General features: G+C 52.1%; 2 protein-coding genes across 10 annotated transcripts in view; one reads left to right on the top strand and one right to left on the bottom strand.

The window, feature by feature from the left end:
* Positions 1 to 2,771: 2,771 nt before the first annotated feature.
* On the top strand, positions 2,772 to 16,843 carry ACP2 (acid phosphatase 2, lysosomal). Of its 4 annotated transcripts, XM_043482841.1 has the most exons (12): positions 2,772 to 2,901; positions 3,284 to 3,470; positions 4,024 to 4,119; positions 4,445 to 4,531; positions 5,396 to 5,575; positions 5,685 to 5,783; positions 5,863 to 5,952; positions 6,395 to 6,527; positions 7,335 to 7,417; positions 7,537 to 7,643; positions 7,769 to 7,944; positions 9,737 to 16,843. In XM_043482841.1, the coding sequence occupies exons 2-12, from the start codon at positions 3,357 to 3,359 to the stop codon at positions 9,868 to 9,870; spliced, it is 1,299 nt and encodes a 432-aa protein (XP_043338776.1). In that variant the 5' UTR covers positions 2,772 to 2,901; positions 3,284 to 3,356; the 3' UTR covers positions 9,871 to 16,843. The 4 variants fall into 4 exon arrangements, with proteins under 4 accessions (XP_043338776.1, XP_043338779.1, XP_043338777.1 ...); XM_043482842.1 differs by lacking the exon at positions 2,772 to 2,901 and having other exon boundaries at positions 3,064 to 3,470; positions 6,398 to 6,527; XM_043482843.1 differs by lacking the exon at positions 2,772 to 2,901 and having other exon boundaries at positions 3,242 to 3,470; positions 5,423 to 5,575.
* The window catches only part of DDB2 (damage specific DNA binding protein 2), a 20,131-nt gene continuing 12,199 nt past the window's right edge, over positions 10,752 to 18,683 (bottom strand). For 2 of the 6 annotated variants that reach the window (XM_043482834.1, XM_043482837.1), the window contains 7 exons: positions 15,571 to 15,716; positions 14,176 to 14,275; positions 13,907 to 14,084; positions 13,449 to 13,591; positions 11,612 to 11,776; positions 11,427 to 11,472; positions 10,752 to 11,135 (listed from right to left, as the gene is read on the bottom strand). In XM_043482834.1, coding sequence (XP_043338769.1) covers positions 11,086 to 11,135; positions 11,427 to 11,472; positions 11,612 to 11,776; positions 13,449 to 13,591; positions 13,907 to 14,084; positions 14,176 to 14,275; positions 15,571 to 15,716 — 828 coding nt within the window. In that variant the 3' untranslated portion in view covers positions 10,752 to 11,085. Of the gene's footprint in view, positions 11,136 to 11,328; positions 11,777 to 13,448; positions 13,592 to 13,906; positions 14,085 to 14,175; positions 14,276 to 15,570; positions 15,717 to 18,683 lie in introns of those variants that run through there. The other 4 variants (XM_043482833.1, XM_043482836.1, XM_043482832.1 and 1 more) reach the window with 2 other exon arrangements.

Below are 18,683 nucleotides of genomic sequence, written 5' to 3'. Positions count from 1 at the left end.
CACACCCTCTCCCGGCTCCTGCTCCTCCAGTGGACAGGGAGAGTCAGCGGTGCCCGAGACACCTCTGGTCTGGGGTCTGATGACCTATCTTCTGGGAGTCGGGAGAAGACCCTCATTTGCTCCAGATCCTCAAACCCTCTCCTCACACCCTCATCTCCCTACAGGCCAGGTCCTAGAACCACACGCGAGCTGCCTCTGTGGCCCTCTGACCCAGGTCAGAGCCGGCTGCTGAACAAGCAGCTTAGGGCGCCATCTCTCCCACGTCAGGCAGTCAGCCTCAGCCTCGTCTCAGAGGAGGAGGAAGCGTGCCTGCCTGAGTTACCCCTTCAGGTTACAGGGGTTCAGGAGCCTCGCCCGCATGAGGGGAGAGCAAAATGGGCGAAGACCAAAACCCGTTGGTGGTCTCTCCACCGGGGTCCTGAAGACTTGACTGGAACCTGTTCCCCAAGCCAGGGCAAGCAGTCAGTTATCTGCAGCGGGAATCACATCTCACTTTGCCAGACCCCCAAACCCACCCCAGGCCTACCAGTCTCCAGGAGGTGTCGGGTGCAAGGCCTCCCCGTCCTGTGGGGGCTCTCCTGCGTGCTTCCTCCATCCCGAGAGGAGGCATCCTGCCTGGGAGCTCCATTTAAGACCTCCTGGCTCCCCACAACCTCCAGAGGGAATCTGAAGCCAAGACAGGCGCATCCCCCAGCCCATGGTCACATGCACCACTAGATAACTCCCCTCAAAGCGCTCCCCTGAGCAGGCCACAGGGTACAGACGCCCATAGGGAGGAGGGGGGCAAGGGCTCCCTGCTGCCTCCCTCACTATTCTGGAAGGCTACAAAGTGTGTGGGGTGGGTGGGGGGTGCGGTCATCTCTCAGGCCACCCAAGTAACTTCTCAACCTCCCAAATCACAGGACTGGGAAGAACCCAGGAATTCCAGGTCTGTGAGTTCAGAGATGACATAGACGGCAGAAAGGAAAAAAAGAAAAGTAACATTTATTAGGCCCTACGACATACATTTAACTTTACATGTATTATTTTATTTCTCCTTATATATAAAACCCCAAGAGGCAGTTACTAGCAGGAGGGGAAATCTCAGATTTGAACACAAGTGTAGCTGACTCAAAAGCTCAAACTCCAACAAGAAATTTCCACCTCACTCCATTACACAAAACTACCTTCCCAACTGGGAAAAACAATGAACTCACACGGATTTAGGTTCATTTCTGCCAACAAAGGGTAGAGCAGTGGTTCTCAAACCTGGCCTCTTTTTCAGAAATTCTGATTTATTTGGCCTGAGGTAGGCCCATGTATCCATCTACACATCTATTCTTTCTGCATCTCTAGCTAAGAACCAAGGTGTGGGAACCACAGGACCATCTGGTGGAAAATATGCAGAAGCTGGGGGTCAAGAAACCAGGGCTCATCTCTTGGCTCTAACATGGTACTTGTGATGTAATCCTCACCATTCCTGGGTTTATTTCTCACCATCAAAACTGAAATAATATCTTCTCCATCAATCCTTCCTACATCAGATATTTGCAGGCACAAAGAATACAGAAATATTTGAGCAAGTGGGAAAAACGCAAAAGATGAATTTAAGGGATTTTTGTTCTACATGCCAAAATTTAGTAAGCCTGGGATTTACACTCTGAAATCACAACAGTCTGGCTGCTTTGCAAGGAGAGTAAGGGGCATATTAAAATGAAATATTCAACAACTCCCATTAATATGCAGAATTTTGCCAATTAACCATGTCCTGTTCAACCCCACCCATGTGAAAAGGTTTCCTTTGCTAGAAATCTCTTTATTGAAAACATTTTGGGGCCACTGAATATAGTTAATGCAGTTTGAGTAGCCTGTGAGAAATAGCCCATTATAAGGGCTATTTGATTAGAAATCAGAAAACCTGAGTTTTAATCCATTCTCCTAAATTGTGTGACCTCAGACACGTCACTTCCTCTCTTAGGATTTGTTTTCTTATCTGTGAAGAAAAGGGAACTAGGTTACATCAAGGATTCAGAGATGTTGATTTATTAAGCTTATTAATGGTCTTCATGAACTTCTTGGGATTGTGTGCACAATTCTATTTGTGTGTGGACATTTTTCTGGAGGAGAGGAAACTAAATTTTCATCTAATTCATAAAGGGGCTTATGACTAAATAAGGCTAAGAACTTTGACTACCCAGCCTTCAACTCTCAATTTCTATTCACTCCTCTGTAACAATTCCGGAAGCAAAGTTTAGATCCTGAAATATATGTAAATAATTCAATCTGGAGTCCTGGGGCAAAATAATGACTCTGCTTTCTTCCACATGTTCTGATCAGGTTTTATTTCTCCAATCATCTGAGGTAACTGGCTACTAGGGGGCAGATCTGAATCAAAGCATCTCAAGGGCCTTTGACCTGACTTCCTGGAGCAGTGAGTCCCTCCCCAAGCTCTCAGAGTCACAAAGATCTGAAGCCAGACTGGCTGCACCTATAATCCTAGTGGTGAGTGCCAAGCAGGCCTCTGTCTGATTCTGTGGAAAGCCCATCTACTCCTACTGTATGATATCCTCTTTTCCCTTACCCCTATAAATATCTCCCCACTGGTCAGAAATGTCTCCCCCGAGGATTCACTGCTTTGGTTTTGCAGTCTGAACATCCTGTGCAACCCAAATCCTTTGAGAAGAGGCACGGCATCGTGATTCTAATTATCTAAAACTTGGAAGTGGACGGGTGGGAGGTCAGGGAAAAGGACTGGAAGAGACAGCACCTTAGCTCTGCTCAGGAAATGAGCAGCAGGCTAGGCTGGGACCAACCTCAGGCATACAGGAAGTCCAAAGGGCTGGTACACCCTTTGCCCTACACCCCGAACAAGCCTTCTTTCGGGGAATGGAGCCCGGGCCAAGGCTCAAACTCCACCCGAAGGTAGGCGTGTGGAGACAGGCGCCCTGGGCCACTCCTCGCCCCAATTCGGCACCGGCTCTGGCTCTAGGTCAAGCCCGGCAGCAACCCCCGGCCTGAGGGGGCGCTTGCTCTCCCCGCCACGATCCAGCCGAATACAAGAGCCACCTTGGTACGGGGGTCTCCGTGGGCAGAGACAAAATCCACGCTCAGGGGTCTCTTTACCAAGACGAGGTCTTCAAGCCCTTTCTGCAGGGCGAGGTGGCGCTACATTCCCACGCTCCTCCTCCACGGCAGGATCGCGAACCTCCTACAGGAATTCCCTCCCGGGTTCCTCCTCCCACCATCCCTTCTCCGCGCCTTTACCAAGATGGCGGCGAGCCCATTTCCGGCTTGTGTTCTTAAGGGCGCGTCCGGGCGGCTGCTGCAAGTGTCACCCAGAGGGTTCCAGCCTCTGTACTGCATAGACTACAGCGGTGATGGCGGGCAGGCGGTTTGGCTGGAGCCGGGCGGCTCTTCTCCAGCTGATTCTTGGTGTGAACCTAATGGTGATGCCACCCACCCAGGCCCGGACTCTGCGTTTCGTTACCTTGGTAATGAGAGATGGGGTCTCCAAGGGCTGGCCAGTGCTAGGAGGGCACCGGCCTGCTGGTGGAGGGAGGGGCGGGGCTTTGCTGGGGCCCGGGGTCTGGAGGAGCGGGGAGACGACTGGCCTGCGGGGTTGGGGGCCAGGGTTCGCAGTTTTTGTGAAGCCATGGGGTATTTAGGGTGGGGGGCAGGGTGCACTGAGTTCTGTGTTAGAGGACAGATTGCTGAGTCTGCCTTGGGACTGGATGTAGTTCAATGATTAATAAGAGATTCACTTCTAAAGCAACCTTTGGTGATTTTTTTTTCCAGTTTCCCCCACCACCTGCATTACTTTCCTTTCTTTCCCTTTCCCACCTGTACTTTCGGTTCTCCCAAGGTCTCCAGCGGCATTGCTTAGCCAAGTTAAGAGTCTCTGGAGGCTGCAAGAAGTTACTGACTTCTGAGTTGGGGTCTTTTGCAGTGGGTAGAGTTGAGGCTCTCAACATGGGGCATAGGTTGGCTCCGTGTCCACACCAAGGGGACCCTCCGACCTCTAGGCTAACCACTTTCTTTCCTCAGCTGTACCGACACGGAGACCGCTCTCCAGTGAAGACGTATCCCAAGGACCCCCATCAGGAAGACAAATGGCCCCAGGGCTTTGGTCAGCTAACCAAGGTGGGTCAGGAGCCAGCTGGATCTCAGGATGAGCTGTAGAACCGGTGACCTCTAGAGCAGGCTGCAGAACTCAACAAACTGCTTTTCCCCATGTGGGTGCTGACTTTGGCCACATTTCTTCAGCTTACTTTCATCCGTGCCCAGATTAAAATGGGCACACACAATGCATGCACAATCAACCCCTTAATAAATGACTTGTGGGATCAGATTAACCCACTCCTACTTCCAACCACAAGGTGGAAAGCAGCCACAGCTAAGCCCTATTGTTCTCCCGAGCCATCCCCTCCCTCCCCCTGGGCATCTTAACCCTTGGGTTTGCCCACAGGAGGGGATGCTCCAGCACTGGGAACTGGGCCAGGCTCTACGACAGCGCTACCATGGCTTCCTCAACGCCTCTTACCACCGGCAAGAGGTAAGGCTGGGAGCTCGGGAGCAAGAGGGGATTGGCTGTTCTCACGCTCTGCCCTCAGGGAGATTACCGGTGACCTGGGCGCTGTGGCCTCCCCTCCATGCATCTCAGGTTACAGCTGCAGGACAAGACGTCCACGGGCTGTCTGGAGCAAAACTGTAGAGGCTGAGTTGCCCCTGCTTGGCTTGGGAAGAAGCAAAACTGTTCAAGCATCTAAGCCCAGACTTAAGGGCCTCGCAGAGTAGTTTCTGACTCTGGGAAGTAACTCAGGCTTTCCATCCAAGTACTGTTACCGGCCAGGCACTGTGCTGGCACTGTGTGTAACAGTGCATCAGCCAGATCCAATCTTTGTCTCTCGTGTTGTTACTATTTCCTTGAGGGCCAGCCCTATCCTGCTCTGCCCTTTCTCACTTCTTCCTCCCTTTTCACAAGCAGTTATCTCTGTTTCTCATCTCATTTCCTCTCCTGCTCTCTAAACCAGTTATTAAGGGGCGTGGCGGGGGGGGGGGCGCGGGCATTGTGTGTGTGTGTGTGTGTGTGATTAAAGACAGTTTCTGCCCCCAAGGACCCGGGCCTCGATAAGGGAGACAGGTGTAATAAACCAGGCAGGCTGGCAGGCAGACCCGAGGGCCTTGTTGAGTAAGCACTTTGGATTGGGAGGGGCATTTGACCTAGAGCCGTTCCCGCAGGAATTCTTCGCAGATGCGGGGGACAGCAACCCCACCAGTCTTGGCTGGAAGAGGGGTGGGCAAGGCCAGAGAAGGGGAGAGGGCCAGACGCCTGGTGGATTTACAGTTTGCTGGGTGAACAGCAACAACTGGGGCCCCACTGCAAGGCCAGAGCTGCCTGCACCCCCGACTTCCACAGGTGGGACTGGTGTTGCCACCTCTGCAGGTTTATGTGCGAAGCACAGACTTTGACCGGACGCTCATGAGTGCGGAGGCCAACCTGGCTGGACTCTTCCCGCCCGACGGGATGCAGCGCTTTAACCCAAACATCTCTTGGCAGCCTATCCCTGTCCACACTGTGCCCATCGCCGAGGACAGGGTAAGCCTGGCCCGCCCTTCCCTCGAGGCGATGGCAGGGACGACTCTGGCCGTTGGCCTGCTGATCCCCGACTCCTTCTCTGCCTCTGCTTACCCGCCCCGGCCTGCAGCTGCTGAAGTTCCCGTTGGGCCCGTGCCCCCGCTTTGAACAGCTGCAGAACGAGACCCGGCGGACACCGGAGTATCAGAACAAGAGTGTTCAGAATGCAGTGAGTGGGGCTGAGGTGGAGGGCACCACCCCGACCTTCAGCCCCGGGCAGGACTAACCCCCTGATCCGTGTTTCGTAGCAATTCCTGGATATGGTGGCCAATGAGACAGGGCTCACGGACCTGACACTGGAGACCATCTGGAATGTCTACGACACGCTCTTCTGCGAGGTAAGCTGGCTCAGGTTTTCTCTCACACCTCGGCAGGCCCAGGTGCCCAGGCCAAGTAAAACACTGGACGCCATGCCCGCTGGGGAGGTCCAGGCAAGCCGCCTCTTGTGAAACAGAAGAATTTCCCTCATGGGTGAGAAAACCTCAGAGTGGGAAATAGTTTGTTGATTGTCAGCAGTTCCTGCTTCTCCCCACTCAGAGCTCTCGTGGTATCCGACTCCATTCTGCTGAGTCATACTTTTGGGGCCCGAGCCTCCTTTCCTGTTCGCTGCCTCCTCCTCCTCCTCGACACCCTCCACCACATCTCCCGGTTCCAGACCCTCTGCCTCTCCTTTGCCTCCCCTCACACACACACAGGCACCATCCCACTGGGGAAGAGAGCTGCTCCCGGGAGAGGCTCTGGCCGGGGCTGGGGAGCTAACCTGCCCGCTGCCGCACACAGCAGACACACGGGCTGCCCCTGCCGCCCTGGGCCTCGCCCCAAACCATGCAGCGTCTGAGCCGGCTGAAGGACTTCAGCTTCCGCTTCCTCTTCGGGATCTACAAGCCTGCAGAGAAGGCCCGGCTGCAGGGGGGTGAGTGACAAGACCAGCATGTCACTCCCCTGAAAGAACCCGACAGCGTTAGAAACCTTCTTCAGGGGGGAGCTTCTCACACGCTTACTTGGCTACCTGAAGAGTTCTCTGCTCTTTGAGGACCAGCTAACCCTAGTTATCCCGTCAGTCTTCAAAGCCTCCCCAGTCCCCCAGACGCTAAGCACGTTTGTCACTTATACGAGTGACCACGGTTAGGCTGGTGTGTATCTCTTCTGCCATTCATATTTTTAAGTTTCACCCATATCAGGAAACCCTCCATCCCCTCAAATAACTCTCTACCTCCCCCAAAGGACCACCAGGGGCCATTCTGAAAGAAGGCCAAGAGTAATACACAGGCCACAAGCTGATCTGATTGCTCAAGGGGGTGCCAGCTGCCAGACCTTTCCAACGTCTCAGAAGTTTTCCGAGTCTGCCCCTGACAGAGTTCCCCTGGCCTGGTGCCGCCGTCTTGTGTTCCCTGAACCAGTCTTAGGTGTACATTTGTTCCCAACTGGAGTAATTCTTCAAACACAGGCAGGGCCTCATAGCTCCTTTCTAAATAAATGGGCAGGTTTCTGCACCTGTGTTGAAATAGAGATATCTTGTTTTATCTTGCTTCCTTCTGCAAATTTGCAAGTTCTTAAGAGAGCAGGGGGTGCTGCTGTCTGAGTCTGTGGGATTGCTCTGACGTGCCCTCTCTGCTGGTGATCAGACCCAGGGCGGGCAGAGGGTGAGAGGCCCTCAGGTAGCTCTGGTCGGAAGATGGTGAAGGCCGCAGCCGCTGACACGGGGGACTGTCTCCCTCAGGTGTCCTGCTGGCTCAGATACGGAAGAACCTGACGCTGATGGCAACCGCCTCCCAGCTCCCCAAGCTGCTGGTCTACTCTGCGGTGAGCTCCCACGGCCCCCAGGGGGCTCACGGCACGCGGAAGCTGGGTTTCTCCTCTCTTGGGTATCTGGGGTTGGCCAGGGGGGCGCGGTGCTGATGGGAAGCCCTCCTCCCTTACAGCACGACACCACCCTGGTGGCGCTGCAGATGGCGCTGGACGTCTACAACGGTGAGCAGGCCCCCTATGCGTCCTGCCACATGTTTGAGCTGTATCAGGAGGACAGTGGGTGAGTGGAGCTCGCGTTCTGCCCTCGGGAGGGGCGCTCCAGCGGAAGGCGGGGACTGTGGGCAGCCTGAGGGTACGCTGTTGGCCTGGGGAGCCACTCCCCTCGTGTCTCCTACCCGTCCGCAGGAATTTCTCGGTGGAGATGTACTTCCGGAATGAGAGTAACCGGGCCCCCTGGCCCCTGACCCTGCCCGGCTGCCCTCACCGTTGCCCGCTGCAGGACTTCCTCCGCCTCACGGAGCCCGTCGTGCCCAAGGATTGGCTGCAGGAGTGCCAGCTGGCGGGCGGGCCCGCAGACACAGGTGAGCTGCCGTCTGCCTCCGCGGCGGCCGAGGCCCAGAACGGCTTCAGGTTCATACCCCGAGGCCTCCAGAGGCTGACGCACTTCCAGTCCTGGTGCAGGTTCCCAGACAGTCCCCTTCCCACCCTGAGACGTACTCCTCGCCCTCAGGCAATGCCCTTCTCACAGCTGAGAAAAGCCACGCAGCTGGGAGGGAGAGAACCGTCTCATCCTCCCACCACGGGGTGTTCTGGCCCTCTCGCTGGCATGAGCCCCCGCTGGGGGCCCGCCTTTCCACGTACGCCCTGGGTTCGTTTCTTCTCACCTCCACGAGGACCCCGGTGCTCGGTGACTGCCAGATCAGTCCCGTTGCAGAGCCTAACAGAGACTCCTTTGGCCCGCCTCCTCCTCCTCCGGCTGCCACTCCCGTCCCCCCCTTTTCGGATGGGATCCTTCAAAGAGTTGCCTAGACTCGGGTGTCACCTCCTTGCTGCTCCTTCTCAGACGCACACTGGACAGTCTTCCGTCACCTGCCACTCCACGGAAGTCACTGTTGTTGAGAACCAGTGGCCTCTCGCCCCAAAGCCAGTTGGCCAGTTCTTAAGTCAGCTCCTCTTGCCTGTCAGCTGCGTTACTGACTCGGTCACTCCTCCTTTGACCACTTTCTTGGTTTCTCTGGTTTTCCTTCCCCCTCCCCCCAGCAGCTTGCTTTACTGGCTTCTCCTCCCCACTCACCAGTGGATGGCCCCGGGCTCATCAGCCTGGCTCTTTCCCCACTGATGCCCACTACTCGAGTGAGCTTACCCAGCCTCATGGCTTCATGTTACCCTTTCCATGCTAAGTTCTTTTTATGACTCATGACTGCTTCTCCTCTGAGCCGCAGGTTCACATATCCAGCTGCCGACTTGAGGTCTCTACGTGGATGTCAACTAAGGCATCTCACAGTGGAGGTCTAAAGCCAAATGTTACCCCCGCAGGCCTCCCCGCCTTAGTAAATGCCACCTCAGCCACCTGGGTGCACAGCATATCCCAAGGTGCCATTCCGAGTGCCCTCTTCCTCAGACCCCCCCCACCTCCAAACCACCAGCATACCCCACCAGTCCAGTCTTTAAAATCCGTGCTCTTGCTCCCTAGCTCGGTCTACTATCACCTCTTGCCTGAAGTACTGAAAAGCCTTCTAACGTTCTTTCTGATTTTGTTCTTGGCCCTACCAGCCTATCAGCACAGCACAGTTAAATTTTTTAAAAACATGAATCGGTTCACATCACCGTGAACCTTCTCAGAAGTGTCCAGTGGCTTCCCGTCATTTGGAATAAAATCCACATTCTTTACCGTGGCCTTCCAGGCCCTGCTCGGTCTGGGCCTCCACCCTGGTCTCCTACTTGCTCAGTCTGCTCTGGTGATACTATCTCTTTCCTAGACCATGTCAAGCTAATTACCTTCTGCATTTGCTTCCTATCCACCCACCTCCCCCGCCCCCCACCCCGAGTACCGCTGGCCTCAGGACCCTCTCCTCTCAGATCTTTCGTACGTCTCACTCAGCGACTCCTTGGAGTCACTTTATCGGTGACACCTTCCCTGTGACCTGCCTTGCTTTGGCTTTCTTGATGGCGTCTGCCGCTAACCTGTCCTTTCTGCCATTTGCCTGTCACGGCGTCTCCTCTTCTAGAAGGGGAAAGCTACAAGGGAGACTGTGTCTTGGGCGCCTGTGACCTCCCCACTGTAGGAACGGCACCTGGCATGTGGCAGGCACCCAAACATGTGTTGAACGAACACTGACACGACCTTTCTCTCCTCCCCCGGCGCGCGCTCAGAGGTGATCGTGGCCTTGGCTGTCTGCGGTTCCATCCTCTTCCTCCTCATAGTGCTGCTCCTCACCGTCCTCTTCCGGGTGCAGGCCCAGCCTCCTGGCTACCGCCACGTTCCAGACGGGGAGGACCATGCCTGACAACCACTCAGCCCCCTTCCCTCTGCCTCCTAGGGGAGGTGGGCTGGGCCCTTGCTCCTGACTGCTGCTGCTCCCCAGCCCATGGACAGGAGACCCTGGGTTGGGCCTCCCTCTGATCATCCGCACCTAGATGAACAAGTGAGGCTCAGCTTGGCCCGAGGCACCTGTCACCCAGCATCCACGTGCCTGACATTAACCAAGTACTATGTTGGACACTGGCTTCCTCCAAACAGAATGTGCCTCCTCCGTGCTCCCTTCTGAGGACATGAAATGTAGACAAGTGCCCCAGTTTCACTCAGGACCTAGGAGAAAAAGACTGAAGGAGACGGTGCTTGATCTGCTTGGCCTCTCCATCAAACCCTGCTCTGTCTTCCAACCCAGTCTCTGGCAGATGGCCCTGAGGACACGGTCTTGCCTCTCACCTCTCAGTGCTTATTTTAGCGGGAAGAAAGGCCCAACACTGGGGGTACAGACACTGGCTGCCAGGGAACCAGGTCACCCAAGAGCCAGCCAGTGACGTTTGTCCAGCTGAAGCCACCGTTGTTAACTCGAGTGAGATGTAATGCCTTCAGCATCTTTGTCACCCCTCACCTTGAGCCAGTTGGAAGGAGGTTTGTGCTTGGGAGGGAGTCGGGGGTGGCAGAGAGGAGACGGTGAGTTGTGGTACAGAATCTTGACACCACTGTCCCCACCCTTAGTGGGAGTGGGATCCCTAGGTTGTGAGCTGAACAGCTCTAGACTGTGGCCCAGAATAGGACTGAGACAGCTTCCAGAGAATGAAGGTTTGGGACTCCCAGTGCTGGTTCTATGCCTTTTCTTCATTTGGGGGAGCTGAGGAGCCCTTTGACCAGATCAGAGCTAGAAGACCCACTCAGAAGCTTAGTTGGGTATGGTTTTATTGGCCATGTGAATAGTGAGCACAAATTGAAAACCACTGCCTGACCCTCTGCCACTGCATGTCAGAGAGGAGAAAGAAGAGAAGCTCGGCTCCAGGCTAGATACAGCAGAGACCCTTGGGGCGGCGAGATTGCCAACTCTGGAGTTTCTGGTCTCAGTCCAAGCCCGTGTCCAGTCCCCGAATCGCGGTCCCAGCGCCCCAGCTCCAACTCGAAGACTCGGATGCCTCGGCCCTTTAATACGAAGCCGCCTCTTCTCAAAGAACTTGTTCTCGTGGGGCTCCAAGCCCCTGCCTGGCCCCCGCTTCATTAACATCTCTCATTTCTGAGTCCCAGCATCCTCCGGGCTCCAAACGAGAATGTGATAACCTAGGAGGAGTGAGACCAGAGGCACCTTCCATCACCAGCCTCTGAGAACTTGGAGCTGGTGTGGGGAACCTAGGACTTGGTCAGGAGACACCAGGCAACTGGGCAGAAGCCAGACATTGCTATGGCCAAGACTCAGCAAGAAGGATGGCTCTAGGTCCAGAGACCGCGGTCTCCTGGTTGTCATCCTCACTGACTATATCCTGGGGGTGGATGGAGCAGCCCTGAGCTTGGGTGAGCCCGCACTGAACCTTGGGGAGTAGGGTGGGCTTGACTGGCCTAATGTACACTCACCCATCACGGAGGCCAGCGTGTCCCCCATGGGATTGAATTCATTGAGCTGCAGAGACAAGGGGATGAGCATGAGGAGGGAGTGGAAATACCAGAAGAAGGGCATGTGAGGAGTAACTGGTCATTTCTGATCCACGAGGTTGAATCCCTGCTTCCTCCCATTTATTATTTGAGGGCCCAGGCCTCACCGACATGATACCAGAAGATTCTGGGTCATACAGCTGATACATGATCTTTCCTGAGCTTCCATCAAACACATCGATCGTCCTTAATTCATGGGGGGAACAACTTTTGAAATTAGGATCTGGGTATCGGCCCACGACAATGAGGTTGTACCGAGGATGCCAGCTTGCCTAGAAGATGGAGAGGCAGGTCACAGGAGTAAACTCAGAACAGCATTGAGAGGGACATAAGAAGTATCTTTGCCAGCGACAACAATGGTTAATACAACTGCCAGCAATTTAACAACGGAGGTAAGACCTACAGGAAACAACAAGAATGGTTTTGAAGTGCATGTGCATCTACCATTGCAAAAGTAAAATCCCCAGCAGGCCTCCCTGTGACCCTCAGGACACATTCAGGCCTTCTCTCTTTGCATTTCCTGACATTGTACCAGCTGATAAGTATTTTAACATCAGCGTGACCCAAGTGAAAGTGATAGTATAGTCCCTCAGTCGTGTCCTACTCTTTGCAACTCCATGGACTGCAGCCCACCAGGCTCCTCTGTCCATGGGACGCTCCAGGCAAGAATACTGGAGTGGGTTGCCATTCCCTTCTCCAGGGGGTTTTCCCGACCCAGGGATCTGCATTGCAAATAGGACCTCGGTTCTGAGCTCATCCCACGGGTCTCCCTGTCAGGGAGTTGAGTAGAAAATGGCGAGTGGCTGAAAAGGGGGAGGACCCCTCTGTTCCCCAGATCACCCCACTTGAAACAAACCCAGCAGTTACTAGGATGACAGAACTGAATGGGATTTTCCCAAGAAAGCTTTTCAGGGAAGTTCTGAAGGGTTAGCAGGAAGAAAGAAGTGCTGCAGGCAACGGCTTGGAGATAAGTCACAAGTGACACCTGGGACACTGCTGGGCTGACTGATTTGATACCAAGAGGGAGATAAGGAAGAAAGGATCAATGGGAACACCAACTGCTGAAGGGCTGCTATTACAGAGAGCTTGGATTTGATTTGAGGTACGTTATGCTATGCTAAGTTGCTCAGTCGTGTCCAACTCTTTGTGACCCTATATGACGCTGTAGTCCACCAGGCTCCTCTGTCCATGGGATTCTCCAGGCAACAATACTGGAGAGGGCTGCCATTTCCTACTGTAGGGTTGAGGTACGTGGGGGCCATTCTAATAGCAAATCATTATTGTTTGCTGAGTACTTACTAGGCGCCAGGCATGTTGCCACATGCTTTAAGTACATGGGCTCATTCTCACCACAACTCTGTCAGTTAGATATTATTATTCCCTTTTTATAGATGAGGAAACTGGGATCCCAAATTTAAGTTACTTGCTGAAGGCGTCTAACCTGGGGGGGCGGGGGAATGGGGTCTGCCTGCCTGAACTCTGCTGACGACACAAGTGCAGGTATGAGCTCTGGAGGTCCCAAGACGGGCTGCGGTTCTAGAAAAGAATATACTCTAGACGGCAGGAGGACCAGCAGAGTTCAGGCTGCTTGGGGCGGGGGCCGGCGGGCACAGAGGACTTGAAGACTGGGAGCCTTGGGGGCCAAGGCTAGAGAAGCCACAAATGGCTTGGCTAACTAAGCCAAGTTAGTTTGTGGGTCAGCTGCATACACAGGTAACCAAAACTGGGGGCAGAACAGAGGATCAGGATCTCAGAAAGTGCCCCACAGAGAGGAGATCTGGGCTGCGTGGAAAGAACTCAGGAAAATCAGCTTATCAAAGAGACATGAAGAAAACTCAGCAAAACGGGCTCACGGAGCTGGAGCAAAGGTGCAGAGCGAGCCAGGGCGAGAAGAGGGCTGGGACTGCAGGCTTCCCTGGCGGCCGCCTCCCCACCGTCTCTTACCTTGATGGGCGTCAGGTGCTGGAAGTGGCGGTGAGGGTGAGGGATCAGGCTTGGCGGGCAGTCCCACCGGCAAGCAGAATAAACCCGGATCTCACTCTTCTGGTCAGTGGTCAGGAGCTGGGCTCCATCGGGACTGAAATGAGCTGGCAAAGCGAAAAGCCCCTGAGCTCAAGGGACCCCAGGTGGGCCCTAGGCTGGCCCTCACAGGCCTCCTGCAGGGGCACCTCCCTCCCACTTCTTTCTAGAGACGGGTGGCAGGGCCATGATCTGGGCCATGAAACACCCAAGAGGCTCAGCAGCTGAGGGGGCAGCTAGAGACAGGAGGGCTCAGGACCTCTGCCTGGCCGATGCTGTGCGGGGTTAAGGTCTGGCTGAGTGGCTTCTATGCTTTGCGGGAAAGGCCCTGAAGCAGCCCGTCGGCGGGGTCTGCAGGAAGGCCGAGATCTGGTATATCACACCTGCGTTGACAGGATGCCTGTGCGGCAGCGAGTGGAGGAAGCTGGATTTCCCTCTAACCTGGCGCAGATCCCAGATTTTCACCGTTTGATCTACGGAGGCTGTGGCCAGGAGCCAGTCACAGCACGGGTTCAGGGCCACATGGGTCACCTTCTTTTTGTGCATTCTCAGATTCCAAAGCTGCGGACAAGAGCTCGGTTCAGGCTGGGGCGCAGAACCGAGGCTGGGGGTCAGGAAGGGAAGGGGAGGGCCTGGGCTCTCGAGAACGCACCTCCCTGCCGTCCATGTTCAGCAGGATCACGTGCCCCACATTGTCTCCCGTGACCACCAGTCGGCTTTTGACAGATATATCCAGGCTGCAAAACCAGACGCTGGAGGGAGAGATTGTGCTGTAAGACTCTTAGGGACAGAGGCAAGTTGCATTTATTCACTGCTGCAGCTCGTGTCTCACGCACAGTAGACAGTCAATAAATATCCGTTGAGTGAATGAATATCTTGTCATGGACTCCCAGTGAGGAGCACTCAGACTTGTCCGCCATCCCGACAAAGGGTTATGGGGGTGATGGGGCTCAGAAACTTGTCCAGTTACTTCTAGGCTCAGGATCCTCACGTGGTAAGAGTCCCAGAAGCAGCCAGACCCAGAGCCGTAAGGCAAGTCCTCGAGTCGGGGCTTGCCCCCTCGCGCCCTGAGGACTCAGCTATTGTTTTCTCTCTCCACTCTCCACCCTCTGGACCAAAGGAGATGACACTCCAAACAGGGGCTGCCCAACTGTTCAGTCACTGCTGGCTGGAAAGGCACTCCTGCTCCCTTCTGAGCACTTGGTGGGGGCGGGGGGGGGGGGGGAAGCACACCAGCTCGGAACTACCTGCTCTTTCTGTTGCTCAGACCACTTGCTATGAAGAGACGAGTCGGGAGGGGCAGGGGGAGCTTCAGAGCTCCCCCAATCCTCATACCCAATCAGGAGAGCCCAGATTCATTTTCCCTTCAAATCTCTGCTACCCTGCTTTCTGCATCCCTTGTAAACATCTTTCGGGAGGAGGGCTCCTTGTGGAAGAGTAAGCCCATCTGTCACCTGTCCCGTTGCTCCTGTATTTCTTACCCCCGTCTGGCAGCCCAGTGCTAGGTAGAACCCCACACCCTCACTCACTTGGGGAGCAGAGTCAGATCTCTGACTGGAAACCAAAGTGACAAGCATTTTGTAATTTCTCTAGCCACTTGATCGTGGGGAGTCCAAAGTGCTTCGTGGACATGATTCTATCCATTTAGGCTTCCATCAAGGAGCTGGCCAGGTCGTTACACCCCAGTGAAAGCAGGGAATGGAATCTTAAAGTTCTTAGTTCCTGCTCCAGGCTTCAAGTAGTTTTCTAGACTAATGCCATGTCGACTTGTCCAGTGAGAATCCAGGTCTAGTCGGATACAGGAAGGACTGACAAGAGCTGAGACCGTTCCCTTGCTGAGAAAAGCTGAGGTTCTAGAACCCGTCCCTGACACAGGAACCCACCTGGCCCAGAGGAATAGCAGTTAAAGAGAGGAAAGGGTGAAAGGGAGCTAACCCCTTTCTTCCCCGTGCCAGGTTTGGGGAAAAGAAACAGGGTCCGGGTACTCTCGCCACAACTACACTGAGAGCCTAGAAGCCGTTTCCCCTCTTGAGTTGAAACTACTCACTTGCAGGTGTCTGAGCTGGCAAAAACTCGGAGAGTGTTGCCTTTAAAGTCTTGCAGCCTAGTTGTTCCCTCCATTGAGGAGGTGAAAAACTGGTTGGTATTGAGAGGGTTAAACTTCAGCCCCGTGATGCTCCCTCCAGCTCCAATCTAACACAAGGAAGAAAAAAGTCAGTGAGTGACAGTGGCCCATGAAGCGGACAAAGCTTGGGTGCACATCCTCTGCTTGGACACAAGAGCCATCCAGGCCACACTTGGGGCCAGGCCAGCTTAGATGCCTAGACACTGGGATGCTGTCCACAGTACTGTTTCTCAAGGCTCTCGTTTTATACCTTTTAGTGAACATACAGTAAATTGGTTGTTTCTGGTATACAGCTTTATGAATTTTAACGCATGTAGAGATTTGAACCACCACCACCAAAATGAGGATGCAGAACAGTTGTGTCACTTCGCCCCCAAATCCCTCCTGCCCTCCTAACTGTAGTCACATCCTCCCCTGGCAACCAGGGATGAGTTCTTCGTCACCATACAAGTTTTGCCTTTGATGGACTGTCGTATCAATGACTTGTAGTATGCAGCCCTTTGAGACTGGCTTCTTTCATTTCACTCAGTGTAATGCCCCTGAGTTTCATCCAGCCTGCTCTGTAAATCTATAGTTCATCCCATTTTATTGTTGAATAGCCTATTGTGTGGATGTACCATAATGTATCATACAAGTGCTCTCTTCAGAAGAGCTTCAGCTTGGAACAGTGGCTGGGTTAGGTGGGCTGGTGTCAGACCTGAGCTCCTCATTTTTTGCAGATATACCAGACAATGATGATGAAGATAATCATGATAACATTGGTAGCATAACCTTATTAAGTGCTTATTATATATCAAGTGCACTGTTTTAAGAACTTTATATCCTCCAGGCTCCTCCTCCAGTTCTCCTGTATGTTGTTGCTATCCCAGCCTTACTTCTACAAGGCCTCTTACACAACATTCACTTAACTCACTCAGCATACTAACTGGTACTTTCCATTCCCTCTATAAAACATTCTAACTGATGCCTATGGTTCACCAAACCCTTGCTGCTAGTAAGTTAATCTGCTCCCACTAGCTGAGTTCTATGCTTATGAAGGATTAGACATTGTGTTTGCTCTTAAACCTAGATATGTCAGTTGTACTTTGTATGGTAATCATGTAACTTAACTAAACATGTAATTTATTAAACATTTAAACACAAAACATTTCATTAAAATGTAATTTAATTAAAATTGATGAAATATGTGCAAAAAGAGTGACCACTGTGGTTTCTATGAAATCCACATTGAACACATTGGAAAAACTAGATAAAAAAGATTTGCTAAAATAAGAGTTGTTGAATTAAGCATGGGAGAAATACTTACAATTAGGGTGGGAAATAGTGAAAAATTAAGAGAATCTGCCATCAGACTGCTTCACAACTGATTTTAAATTATGTCTCCACTTTTGGGAAATGGAAACTAGACCCTGTCAAGTATTCGTTATGGATATGGTTTATGTAAGACCAGGTGAACCTGAATCAGTGAACACTTATACAAGAAAAGGACTGGCCCTATGTCAAAGCATTAGTAATAAACCCTTACGTAAACATTTTAAGGTAACATGCATTCGTGTTCTTCTAGCAAGGGTGGATTAAGTAGTTATGACAGCTCTTGCACTGAGAAGGACTACATAAACCTGGACAAAATACAAAAAAGAAAATGTGTTTGAGACTTTCCAATTCCAGTGACGGTGGATTAGCTGGTTTCAGGTCAACCTTCTGTCAAGAAAAGCTAGAAAAGGTAGATAAGGTATATGTTCTCAAAGGAAAGTTTCTGAAGTCAACAAAGAGCTATCAAGGCACCAAGGATTTCCAAGTCTAGCCTCCTAGAGAGAAGAGAAGCAGAGAGGTAAGTCTGACATTTCGATGCTGATTTTGCTCCTGAGGCCTATGCAGATGAGAAAGCTGTATGGCTGAGAAGTTCAGCAGAAGTTCTGTCAATCTCAAGGGAGGCAAAAACAGAATTCAGACCTGTCAAAGAGGAAAGGTTTTAGAAGAAAAAAAAAATGCAGTTTTTAGTTAGGATCCCTGAAGCCCTAGAAATAACAGCAAATGAAACACCATCCCTCATGAAGACTGAAGTCCACATTCACTTCAATCTCTGATTAAGATGATCTGATTCTACCTGACCTGCCTTCCAGAGAGAAAAAATTCTTTTTGTGAGCGCACTCAAAACTTCAAATTATATCTCTGCAAATTTTCATATACAATATTTGGCATCAAATCTAAAATTGTCCAGCATATCAGAAATCAAGAGCAAATAACCAATGAAGAGAAAAAACACCAGCTTAAAGACATTCACAGAAGATCCAGGTATTGGTGCTATTAGACACAGGCTTTAAAATAATTTTAAGTAGTATACATTTTAAAAAGAGACCTAATTAAAAAATGGACAAAGAGAATTCCCTGGTGGTCCTGTGTTCAGGACTTGATGTTTTCACTCCCATGGTTGGGGTTCAGTCCCTGGTCAGGGAACTAACATCCCACAAGCCCCATGGTGCAACCAAAGAAAGGACAAAGGATTTCAACAGACATTTCTCCAAAGAAGATGTACAAATAGCCAGTGGCACATGAAAAGATGCTCAACATCATTAGTCACTAGGGAATGCAAATAAAAGTCACAATGAAATACTATTTCACATCCACTAGGATGGCTATAAACAAAGACAATAATGAGTGTTGTAAGACAGCTTATGGAATGAAAGAAAATAGTGCAAACTATATCTGATGAGGGATTAGTAGTAACAACATAAAAGGAACGTAGACAACTCAATAGCAAAAAAAGAAGAAACAAATAATCTGATCAAAAAAATGGACAAAGATTGAATAGGCATTTCTCCAAAGACATACAAATGGCCAAAAGGTATATGAAAAGGTGCTCAATGTCACTAATCATAACAGAAATACAAAATTATGATGAGATATCACCTCACACCTAGTTAGAATGACTATTATCAAAAAGATAAGCGATAACAAGTGCTGGCCAAGATGTGGAAAAAGGGAACTCCGGTATATTGTTGATGGGAATGTACACTGGTAGGGGTATTAAGGAA

The sequence above is a fragment of the Cervus canadensis genome, chromosome 11, assembly GCF_019320065.1.
Source record: "Cervus canadensis isolate Bull #8, Minnesota chromosome 11, ASM1932006v1, whole genome shotgun sequence".
Taxonomy (NCBI): domain Eukaryota; kingdom Metazoa; phylum Chordata; class Mammalia; order Artiodactyla; family Cervidae; genus Cervus; species Cervus canadensis.
The sequence above is the reverse complement of the archived record's forward strand: the minus strand, read 5'-3'. Positions and strand labels throughout refer to the sequence as shown.